The sequence below is a fragment of the Perca fluviatilis genome, chromosome 18, assembly GCF_010015445.1.
Source record: "Perca fluviatilis chromosome 18, GENO_Pfluv_1.0, whole genome shotgun sequence".
NCBI lineage: Eukaryota > Metazoa > Chordata > Actinopteri > Perciformes > Percidae > Perca > Perca fluviatilis.
In genome coordinates this window covers 33,899,883-33,912,382 of record NC_053129.1, presented here as the reverse complement: position 1 = coordinate 33,912,382, position 12,500 = coordinate 33,899,883, and the positions used below count along the sequence as shown (strand labels likewise).

The 12,500-nt window shown below is 39.1% G+C and overlaps 2 protein-coding genes across 2 annotated transcripts in view; one reads left to right on the top strand and one right to left on the bottom strand.

Annotated features, from left to right (window-relative positions):
• The window catches only part of LOC120546766 (T-lymphoma invasion and metastasis-inducing protein 2-like), a 141,385-nt gene that overhangs the window by 88,154 nt on the left and 40,731 nt on the right, over positions 1 to 12,500 (bottom strand). The window lies entirely within an intron of this gene.
• Positions 1 to 12,500, top strand: part of LOC120546764 (disks large homolog 1-like) — a gene marked incomplete at both ends in the record, with an annotated part of 23,065 nt that overhangs the window by 5,598 nt on the left and 4,967 nt on the right. The window contains 3 exon segments of the mRNA XM_039781944.1: positions 3,611 to 3,740; positions 8,301 to 8,457; positions 9,919 to 10,021. Coding sequence (XP_039637878.1) covers positions 3,611 to 3,740; positions 8,301 to 8,457; positions 9,919 to 10,021 — 390 coding nt within the window.

The following is a 12,500-nucleotide window of genomic DNA, read 5'->3' as shown; positions in this document are numbered from 1 at the left end:
CTCGTTCAGAATCCGATCTCATATTGTACTAAAATAGTTCACCGAAACGTGTTTCTGAAAACATTTGAAGAGAGAAATAGGCCGTGTGTGTGTGTGTGTGTGTGTGTTGTGTGTGTGTGTGTGTGTGTGTGTGTGTGTGTGTGTGTGTGTGTGTGTGTGTGTGTGTGTGTGTGTGTGTGTGTGTGTGTGTGTGTGTGTGTGTGTGTGTGTGTGCGCAGTTGCTGAATCTGTCTTCATTTCAGCTCAACAAAGGTCAGTTTAAAAGATTTTCATCAGATTTTGAGAGACTCTAGTCACCTCATCCTGCTCGTCATTTCCTGGTGAGTCCCGACTGCCCCCCCTCCTTCTGAACATGTCAGGTCGGCCCAAAAATGAACTCCGACAGCCCCCCCCCCAGAGTGACGACGGTACGGGACACACCGAACAGACTCGAGTCACGACCTCGCCAGACTGTCCGACTGCCGATAATCTCCTTGGTGTGTCAGCACCTTAAGGTCTAGCATCACACAAACCAGATTAGCAGGTCCTGGTTCAGATTAAGCCTACACTTGTTGGCTCTCTGCCTTTGACCCTGGATTAGCGTTGAATTCAGGAGGGACAGCAGAGTGTCTCTGATGACGTTCCCAGCGGCATTCATCAAACAACAACACGTCTCAAAGTCAAGGCGAGGCAGAGCTCCTCTCCAGCACATTCAGAGCACGGACTCTGGATCTGTTCCCAAAGACTCCCCCCGGTGAACCGTTAAAGTGGAGACGCTGAAGGACAAACCGATCCTGGACGGATGAGTGCAGGAGGAACGATGTCCAGCTCAGCTGTCGGACGGCGATAAACCGATCAGATGATTGATTACTGAAAAGAATCAAACAGAATGGGGATCATTTCAGGATGTTGGAACCTCCAAAGGATTAATAAGAGACGTAAGAGACGTCTCCTGTTTCTACAGCCAATAGAGAAGTCAGCTGGTGGAGTCTCCAGAGGCTGGTTTTAGACCATAAGAGACGTCTCCTGTTTCAACAGCCAATAGAGAAGTCAGCTGGTGGAGTCTCCAGAGGCTGGTTTTACAACGTAAGAGACGTCTCCTGTTTCTACAGCCAATAGAGAAGTCAGCTGGTGGAGTTTCCAGAGGCTGGTTTTAGACCGTAAGAGACATCTCCTGTTTCTACAGCCAATAGAGAAGTCAGCTGGTCCAGTCTCCAGAGGCTGGTTTTACAACGTAAGAGACATCTCCTGTTTCTACAGCCAATAGAGAAGTCAGCTGGTGGAGTCTCCAGAGGCTGGTTTTAGACCGTAAGAGACGTCTCCTGTTTCTACAGCCAATAGAGAAGTCAGCTGGTCTAGTCTCCAGAGGCTGGTTTTAGACCGTAAGAGACATCTCCTGTTTCTACAGCCAATAGAGAAGTCAGCTGGTCCAGTCTCAGAGGCTGGTTTTACAAGTAAGAGCATCTCTGTTTCTACAGCCAATAGAGAGTCAGCTGGTCCAGCTCCAGAGGCGTTTTACAACGTAAGAGACATCTCCTGTTTCTACAGCCAATAGAGAAGTCAGCTGGTCGAGTCTCCAGAGGTTGGTTTTAGACCGTAAGAGACATCTCCTGTTTCTACAGCCAATAGAGAAGTCAGCTGGTGGAGTCTCCAGAGGCTGGTTTTAGACCGTAAGAGACGTCTCCTGTTTCTACAGCCAATAGAGAAGTCAGCTGGTGGAGTCTCCAGAGGCTGGTTTTACAACGTAAGAGACATCTCCTGTTTCAACAGCCAATAGAGAAGTCAGCTGGTGGAGTCTCCAGAGGCTGGTTTTACAACGTAAGAGACGTCTCCTGTTTCTACAGCCAATAGAGAAGTCAGCTGGTCGAGTCTCCAGAGGCTGGTTTTACAACGTAAGAGACGTCTCCTGTTTCAACACAGGATTCCTGGATGGGAGAAAAAACATGCTCTGGTTTATTGGGATTTCTTTGAACCAATCACAATCGTCTTGGGCGGATGCAATGATGGTGCCTCTGCAAAACAGTCTCAGGAAGGAACTTGTTTTGGTGGAACATGTGTACGTTCAGAAGTATTTTTTAGTAGGACATCCGGCAGAATTTCCAGCGGCACCGGAGCAATCCCCTTAAAAAGAATCGTCGATATAGACTAGCATTCCTTAAATTAGCCACCATGGAAATGTCACCATCAAATCCCTCAGCTTCTACCCTCCTCTGTCTCTTCTCATCCCCCAACACACACACATACACATATGGCCTTGGCCATGTTTTCCCCCCCCTCTTCTTCCTCTGCTGATGTTGAGGTTGAGACGCGTGAAGGACGAGCATCAAATCCAATCAGCGAGCGTCGAGCTGCATCACAGGCTTCAGTCACAGTGGCCGAGCTGATCCACACAGCAACGCTGCCGCTTCTGTAGAAAAGAAGAAATGGAGGAAATGATTGTTGTTATTATGCCCCCTTCCATGTTAACTAAAAAAATCAAAGCGTACGGCGTATAATCTTTTCAGAAATCCCAGGTCAGGGGGCTGACAATCGGAAAATCCGAATTTGGAGTACAAATGGAACGCACTATAACTGGAAAAACCCTGTTTTTTACTTAAAGTGCTCATATTATGCTCATCTTCAGGTTCATAATTGTATTTAGAGGTTGTACTAGAATAGGTTTACATGGTTTAGTTTTCAAAAAACACCATAATTTTGTTGTACTGCACATTGCTGCAGCTCCTCTTTTCACCCTGTGTGTTGAGCTCTCTGTTTTAGCTACAGAGTGAGACCTCTCACTTCTGTTCCATCTTTGTTGGGAGTCACACATGCGCAGTACCTAGGTAAGGACTACTAGCCAGTCAGAAGCAGAGTATGAGGGCGTGCCCTGACAGTACCTAGGTAAGGACTACTAGCCAGTCAGAAGCAGAGTATGAGGTGCCCTGACAGTACCTAGGTAAGGACTACTAGCCAGTCAGAAGCAGAGTATGGGGGCGTGTTACAGTCTCTGGTTTCCACTAGCAGCTTGTGATCAGACCCGGTTGAGTTTCTCCCTCGCTAGTTTAGTTTACGACCCCCCTCGGCGGCCCCTAGGCCTCGTCCAATCAGACGGTAACAGGAGCCTGACAGGTGAGTGCAGGCGAGGTGTACGATCAGATGCACAGGGACCAGAGGCCGAGACACTCTGCTGCTCAAAGTAAGCGTGTCAGGGAGGACATGAACATGTTTTCACTCACTGACTCATTCATTTTTTTTATCTTGCAGCTTCAGAACTTTTATGTTTTTCCTTTTTTTAAATTTCCTCTGTGAGCGATTGCATCGCTGGAGCAACTGGATTGTAATATCTGACCTAAATACTGTGTGTGTGTGTGTGTGTGTGAGTGTGTGTGTGTGTGTGTGTGTGAGTGATGTTTTATTTCTGTGATGCCAAACATTTTGGTCCATCCTACATGGGATTACAAGACACCACAAATTTACTTTACTCTTCCTGTTGCATATACAAATCATTCGGAGAAATACATGTACATATACACACACATACACATATATATACACGTACACACACACACCACACACAAACAACTAATTCGTATCTACAATTCATCTCGATAAAGAGCTTTTTTGTGTGTGTGTGTGTGTGTCTCTGTTGCAGCGTACTCCCAGCACATGGAGAACCATATCAGCCCCCCTCCCTTCTTGGGTCAGCCCCTCCCCCCGCCAGCTTCATCGGGACGCTACTCCCCGACCCCGAAGAGCATGCTGGGAGACGATGACGTCACCCGGTGAGCACAGAAACACCTTTTACGCTCTGACGCTTTCAGACCGCAGACACACAGATGGGAGGATTTTTTGAATATAAAGCTGTGCTCGATTGAAGAACTTCTTAGTCGACTATAACACTCGTTCTATTGTACCGACTAATGGATTAGTTGATTTAATCGACAGATCTGTAAATCTGAGTTTCTCCACAAAGAGTCACGCTAAAAGCACCACTTTAATTATTGTGTTTACCAGAGATGAGCTCGTACGTTTCTTGGAAATAAGTCATTCAGCATGAAAACAGCATCAGACATGACTAATGGACTAAAGAGATCTAAGTGGACTAAGACCAAAACCACCGATTAGTCCACTAATCCACTAAGAGGGAGCAGCCCTATTGAATATGAATATATATATATAATATCCAAATTAGAGCTGCAAGATTAATCGATTAGTTGTCAACTATTAAATTAATCGCCAAAGATTTTTGAGTCATTTAAAAAAACAAAACAACGGGTAAACTTGTGTGATGTCAGCTTGTTAAATGTGAATATTGTTCTAGTTTCTTCTCTCCTCTGGGACAGGAAACTGAATATCTTTTGAATTGTGGACAAAACAAGACATGTGATGATGTCATCTTGGGCTTTTTGGGGAAACACTGATCCACATTTTCCACCACTTTCTGACATTTTAGAGACCAAACTAACTAACTAAGTAACTAGAGATTAAATTAGTATCAATAACAACAACACAAGCTGTTTTTTTTTTTCCCCTCAGCAGGTTGGTAAAGCTGTGAGAGTCTGCCCTCTGCTGGTTTAAACCTGCAGTTACACACACACACACACACACACACACACACACACACACACACACACACACACACACACACACACACACACACTGTCAAAAGTAGTAGCCAAAAGTCAGCCATACCGAAATACACTTCCCTGCATTAACGCTGGCAGTTACAACGGGTGTTGCTGTTGGAAAATCATACATTCATGTTGCACACAAAGAAATGAGATCTCCACTTTTGAGCAAATTTTAAATTGTAAGCGTCAAAACACTTCATTTTCTGCATTCCTGAATGTTTCTGCAACAATGTGTGCCTTTTCTGCATCAAGTTTGGTGCAAATTTGTCTTTATTTATGTAAAGGAAATTGTAATAGTTTTTTTTTTGGGTGGTTGTGCACTGGCCTGTTTTGATTATTGTGGGGGTTGTAGCCTCCCCCGACCCCTCTGTACGTTACTCCTATGGCTTTGGCTATCGGAAGATACCGAGGAGTACACATCTCACAGCAGCAGGGTTCCACATCAAGCATGGCCCCCAAAACTTACTCTGTGGCCACCAGCTATTCCCAGCAGATGCTCCCCCCTCTGGGTCAAAATTTAAAATTTAAACCGTAAGTCACTTTTGTTGCGTTTGTCACCTTTTGAAGTTCTTGTCACTCGTTTTTGAAGCTTTTTCAGACATTTGTGTCACTTTTTTTTAAAAACTTTTTGTCACTTTTCCCAAAGTTCTGCCATTTTTTTTCCGATGTCTTTGTCGCTTTCTTTTCTGCGATTTTGACATTTTTGAAGCTTTTTAACGTTATTTTATCAATAACTTTCTTCGAATGCCATAAAATTGATTAAAACACACACATTCAATGAAAGTAGTGAACTGATCATTTGTTTTACTTGTAAAGAGCGTTGTAAGGAACCATCTCCGTTATTTGTTTGAAAGAAACCCAAATTTCTGATTACAGAGCATTTTGAAACTGGGTCAAACAGGACGTAGTGAGTACCTTTTTAGCTCGAAACAGAAAGACTGAAGTAAGAGACTGTGAGAGAATATATAGCCTATGTCAGTCAACTGGCGGCCCGCAGAATAATCATGAATTCACAAAATGTAAAGAGGAAAAAATGCGTTCTGTTATTTATCATTTCAAGCATTTAGAGCAAAAACCAGCCGCCTGTATTTGCATACATGCCGAGTGCATAGCCTGCTTATCAGTCATTCATCATTAAAGCTGGGCTTTTCCACCTCTTTGTGGCATGTTTACTCGACAGCAGCCATTTCTTTCTGCAAGCATTTTCCACCAATCAGGACGCAGCATACTACAATAATCCATAATCACAGACTTTAACCATCACTCCTCAGTGAACTGCCTCTTAGTCTGAGATCATTTTCTAGTTAAAGAGCCTTGTTTGTATGAGTTTGCGTACACTAATACATGTAAAAAAAAAATATAGCATTAATTCAGTAAGAAAGTGGAAATTTCAAACAAGAATAGGCATAGGCTATTAGGTATAAATTAATTTTCTTTTCTTTAGGCAAGGCAAGGCAGCTTTATTTGTAGAGCACATTTCAGCAACAGGGCAATTCAAAGTGCTTTACATGAAACATTAAAGAGCAGTTAGAAGACAATTAAAAACAATTTAAAACCATTAATAAACAAATTAAAAACATTAAAAGACAAGAATAAAATTGATAGTGCAGTATAAGAATAAAAGTTACAGTGCAGTATAAGAAATTAAAGTTAATAAAATCGATTATTTAAAGAAAAGCAACATCAAAAAGATAGGTCTTTAGCTTAAGAATAAAAGTTACAGTGCAGTATAAGAAATTAAAGTTAATAAAATTGATTATTTAAAGAAGAGCAACATCAAAAAGATGGGTCTTTAGCTTAAGAATAAAAGTTACAGTGCAGTATAAGAAATTAAAGTTAATAAAATCGATTATTTAAAGAAAAGCAACATCAAAAAGATAGGTCTTTAGCTTAAGAATAAAAGTTACAGTGCAGTATAAGAAATTAAAGTTAATAAAATTGATTATTTAAAGAAAAGCAACATCAAAAAGATAGGTCTTTAGCTTAAGAATAAAAGTTACAGTGCAGTATAAGAAATTAAAGTTAATAAAATCGATTATTTAAAGAAAAGCAACATCAAAAAGATAGGTCTTTAGCTTAAGAATAAAAGTTACAGTGCAATATAAGAAATTAAAGTTAATAAAATCGATTATTTAAAGAAAAGCAACATCAAAAAGATAGGTCTTTAGCTTAAGAATAAAAGTTACAGTGCAGTATAAGAAATTAAAGTTAATAAAATCGATTATTTAAAGAAGAGCAACATCAAAAAGATGGGTCTTTAGCTTAAGAATAAAAGTTACAGTGCAGTATAAGAAATTAAAGTTAATAAAATCGATTATTTAAAGAAAAGCAACATCAAAAAGATAGGTCTTTAGCTTAAGAATAAAAGTTACAGTGCAGTATAAGAAATTAAAGTTAATAAAATCGATTATTTAAAGAAGAGCAACATCAAAAAGATAGGTCTTTAGCTTAAGAATAAAAGTTACAGTGCAGTATAAGAAATTAAAGTTAATAAAATTGATTATTTAAAGAAAAGCAACATCAAAAAGATAGGTCTTTAGCTTAAGAGTAAAAGTTACAGTGCAGTATAAGAAATTAAATTAATAAAATGATTATTTAAAGAAAAGCAACATCAAAAGATAGGTCTTTAGCTTAAGAATAAAAGTTACAGTGCAGTATAAGAAATTAAAGTTAATAAAATCGATTATTTAAAGAAAAGCAACATCAAAAAGATAGGTCTTTAGCTTAAGAATAAAAGTTACAGTGCAGTATAAGAAATTAAAGTTAATAAAATTGATTATTTAAAGAAAAGCAACCACAAAAGATAGGTCTTTAGCTTAAGAATAAAAGTTACAGTGCAGTATAAGAAATTAAAGTTAATAAAATCGATTATTTAAAGAAAAGCAACATCAAAAAGATAGGTCTTTAGCTTAAGAATAAAAGTTACAGTGCAATATAAGAAATTAAAGTTAATAAAATCGATTATTTAAAGAAAAGCAACATCAAAAAGATAGGTCTTTAGCTTAAGAATAAAAGTTACAGTGCAGTATAAGAAATTAAAGTTAATAAAATTGATTATTTAAAGAAAAGCAACATCAAAAAGATAGGTCTTTAGCTTAAGAATAAAAGTTACAGTGCAGTATAAGAAATTAAAGTTAATAAAATCGATTATTTAAAGAAAAGCAACATCAAAAAGATAGGTCTTTAGCTTAAGAATAAAAGTTACAGTGCAGTATAAGAAATTAAAGTTAATAAAATCGATTATTTAAAGAAAAGCAACATTAAAAAGATAGGTCTTTAGCTTAGATTTAAAAGAACTGAGAGTTGCAGCGGACCTGCAGGTTTCTGGGAGTCTGTTCCAGATATGTGGAGCATAAAAACTGAACGCTGCTTCCCCCCGTTTAGTTCTGACTCTGGGGACAACAAGTAGACCTTTATTTGAAAGTCCGGCCCCCAGAGTGTCTGCTTAGAAAAATTCTGGCCCTTGAAAAAAAATGTAGTTGACGACCCCTGGCCTATGTTTCCAAAGAACTTTTCAATTTTAAATAAATAATTATATCAGACTCATTTATGGAAGTGTTACAGGAAGGCCCGAGTTAAGATGTCTTATTTTAATTAATTTATTTTTTTACATTTGGGCCACCTAAAAGGTACTTTGGCCACCAAATGTCGGGGCTATGTCAGTGTCTGTCCCTGAGCAGCGTTTGATGAATGCTCCGTGTGGTCCGACAGGGAGCCGAGGAAGGTGGTGCTGCACAGAGGAGCGACAGGCCTGGGCTTCAACATCGTGGGCGGAGAGGACGGAGAGGGCATCTTCATCTCCTTCATCCTCGCCGGAGGCCCGGCCGACCTCTGTGGCGAGCTGAGGAAAGGAGACCGGCTCGTCTCTGTACGTACAGTTCAATTCAATGTGAATTCAATGTGAATTCAATTTGAATTCAACGCTCAATTCAACGCTCAACGCAAGAGAGGCTGGTTTTACAATGCTGGTTCATACTGTTGGGTCTTTGTAAATCATAGAGTTTGGTCTAGACCTACTCTGTCTGTAAAGCAGTGGTGGAATGTAACTAAGTACATGTACTCCAGAACTGTACTCCATTAACCAAATGTTGAGGTACTTGTACTTTATTTGAGTCTTTTCTTTTCATGCTACTTTCTACTGCTACTCCGCTACATTTCAGAGAGAAATATTGGACTTTTTACTCCACTACATTAACCTGTTCCAGCTTTAGTTACTAGTTACTTTAGTTACTTTAGTTACTCCTCTACATTCATATGTTCCAGCTTTAGTTACTAGTTACTTTAGTTACTAGTTACTCCGCTACATTCATCTGTTCCAGCTTTAGTTACTAGTTACTTTAGTTACTCCTCTACATTCATCTGTTCCAGCTTTAGTTACTAGTTACTAGTTACTCCGCTACATTCATCTGTTCCAGCTTTAGTTACTAGTTACTTTAGTTACTCCGCTACATTCATCTGTTCCAGCTTTAGTTACTAGTTACTTTAGTTACTCCTCTACATTCATCTGTTCCAGCTTTAGTTACTAGTTACTTTAGTTACTCCGCTACATTCATCTGTTCCAGCTTTAGTTACTAGTTACTTTAGTTACTCCACTACATTCATCTGTTCCAGCTTTAGTTACTAGTTACTTTAGTTACTCCTCTACATTCATCTGTTCCAGCTTTAGTTACTAGTTACTTTAGTTATTCCACTACATTCATCTGTTCCAGCTTTAGTTACTAGTTACTTTAGTTATTCCACTACATTCATCTGTTCCAGCTTTAGTTACTAGTTACTTTAGTTACTCCGCTACATTCATCTGTTCCAGCTTTAGTTACTAGTTACTTTAGTTACTCCGCTACATTCATCTGTTCCAGCTTTAGTTACTAGTTACTTTAGTTACTCCTCTACATTCATCTGTTCCAGCTTTAGTTCCTAGTTACTTTAGTTCCTAGTTACTTTAGTTACTCCACTACATTCATCTGTTCCAGCTTTAGTTCCTAGTTACTTTAGTTCCTAGTTACTTTAGTTCCTAGTTACTTTAGTTCCTAGTTACTTTAGTTACTCCACTACATTCATCTGTTCCAGCTTTAGTTACTAGTTACTTTAGTTTCTCCACTACATTCATCTGTTCCAGCTTTAGTTACTAGTTACTTTAGTTTCTCCACTACATTCATCTGTTCCAGCTTTAGTTCCTAGTTACTTTAGTTCCTAGTTACTTTAGTTCCTAGTTACTTTAGTTTCTCCACTACATTCATCTGTTCCAGCTTTAGTTCCTAGTTACTTTAGTTCCTAGTTACTTTAGTTCCTAGTTACTTTAGTTACTCCCTTTTCTCTTCTCCGTGTCCAGGTGAACGGGGTGGACCTCCGTAACGCCACCCACGAACAGGCAGCCGCCGCCCTGAAGAACGCCGGGCAGACGGTGACCATCATCGCCCACTACAGACCAGAGGGTGAGACACAGATGCATTCTGGGATAGGCGAATAAAACTGGGTTGTTGGCATTTCTTTAAACCAATCAAAACCTCCCAGTTAGAGAGGAAATGACCTCAACACATATTCTTTATAAATCTTTACAATCGTTCCCTGAAAGAACCGAGCAGACCTGTCTTGTTGCACATCTTCTTCACAACATTTTTAGCGTGTAGCTCGCTAGCTCGGAGTTTGTCGTTACCGTGGAGATCGGCGTTTGAGAACGCCAACACACAGATATCGGGCTTTATCCCGCCAATGTACTTCTGTTGCACCCAATTATGTCAAACGCATAATTTGTCTGCATTTGGGTGAATTTTTCTGCAACAATTTTTCTTTTTAAATTTTTCTGAATCAAGTTATGATGCAAACTAGCCTGATGAGCCAGACCCACATCCAGATGTTGAGGTCTGGGTCTGACCCACATCCAGATGTTGAGGTCTGGGTCTGACCCACATCCAGATGTTGAGGTCTGGGTCTGACCCACATCCAGATGTTGAGGTCTGGGTCTGACCCACATCCAGATGTTGGGCTCTGGGAACTCCCCATTGGTCAGGGCTCAATCCGAGGGGCGGGATAAACGGTCGTCTTTCAAATTCCCCTCTGCACGCAATAGGCTAGCGCTCCAACCAATCAGAGCAACGGTAGCTGATAGATTAAACTTTAAACTCCGAACACATTTTCCCTTTTTTTAAGAATGACTTCAGAGCCGTTCTTTGTTCTTTTCTCAAAGAAAAGATGAACTCCAAGTCTTCCAGAAGACCCAATGTTCTCCAGCAGCAGCCATAAGCCCCGCCCACCCTCTCTATACACGATGTGATTGGCCTGACCAGAGTTTGGTTTCTCCAGCTGACTCTGGCTGCAAATTACATTTGCCGCTGCGAGTCTTAAAAAGTCTAATAAAGTCTACAATTTAAGACCTTTAAAAAGTCTTTAATTCGCTGAAGTATTGTGTTCTAGCTCTTAAATCATTTTAAACAGGTCTTCATTTTTCCTACGCCCATGCAACGCCTCTAATGCTCATTGAAATGGTTTTTTAAAATTTATTCTGTGGTGTTTACGTTCTTTCTTTCGCTCGTCTAAATATAATTTGCTGTGTGTGTATATATATATATATATATATATATATATATATATATATATATATATATATATATATATATATATAGTACAGGCCAAAGGTTTGGACACACCTTCTCATTCAGTGTGTTTCTTTATTTTCATGACTATTTCCATTGTAGATTCTCACTAGAGGCATCAAAACTATGAATGAACACATATGGAATTATGTGCTTAACAAAAAGTGTGAAATAATCTGAAAACATGTCTTATATTTTAGATTCTTCAAAGTAGCCACCCTTTGCTTTTTTGATAACTCTGCAAACCCTTGGTGTTCTCTCAATGAGCTTCATGAGGTAGTCACCTGAAATGGTTTTACCTTCACAGGTGTGCTTTGTCAGGGTTCATTAGTGGAAGTTTTTCCCTTATTAATAAAAAGCAAAGGGTGGCTACTTTGAGGAATCTAAAATATAAGACATATTTTCAGTTATTTCACACTTTTAGTTAAGTACATAATTCCATATTTTTTATTTTTTTTATGCTTTCTGTGAAAATCTACAATGTAAATAGTCATAAAAAAAGAAACACATTAAATGAAAAATATTTATGGCGTGTACATAATGTATATATATATATATATATATATATATATATATATATATATATATATATATATATATTTGCTTTTATTCAAGTACTTGTGACTCTGCATTTCGTTGTTGTGATAAGTCAGTCAAATTCCATTCATAAAGGTCTCAAAAAGGTCTTAAAAAGACTTAAAGTTGACTTGTTGAAACCAGCAGAGACCCTGTTATTTATGTAAAGGAAATTATAATAGGTTTTTTGGCCAGTTTTGATTATTGCCCCCTGTAAATTACACCTATGGTTGCACCAAACTACAGTATACATCCACTAACACATTTAGGGCGTTTTCTAGGTCTTAACACACCAGAAACGTGTCTGACGCGGCGCTGCTGCTGCTGCTAAATAATAGCGTGCTCTACAATTTATTTTGTCAATATCTTTGTGTTTGTACATTTGTTTGCACATATTTCGATATATAAATATTTTTATATTTCAGTTCCCTTTCCTGAGACAATAAAGTCCATCTTATTATTTAATCAGAATCCATCAAAATGTCATTTATTAATATGTATTTGTGTCTAAATGACACATATAAACATCTTTTCCTGTTCTATTTTGCCTGAAAATGCTTCCAACACGCTTGCGTCGGTCCTATTTCTAGCACGCACACGTTTTCTGAGTCGTGCGTGTCACGCAGGAAGTGTGTAAGCTCTAACCTGTTACCATGGGAACCCAAATATAAACAGACAGGCCACGCAGCCAGTGTGCAGGAGGCCTTAGGAGGTTCAGAGGTACAGTCATTATTCTGGCTTCATA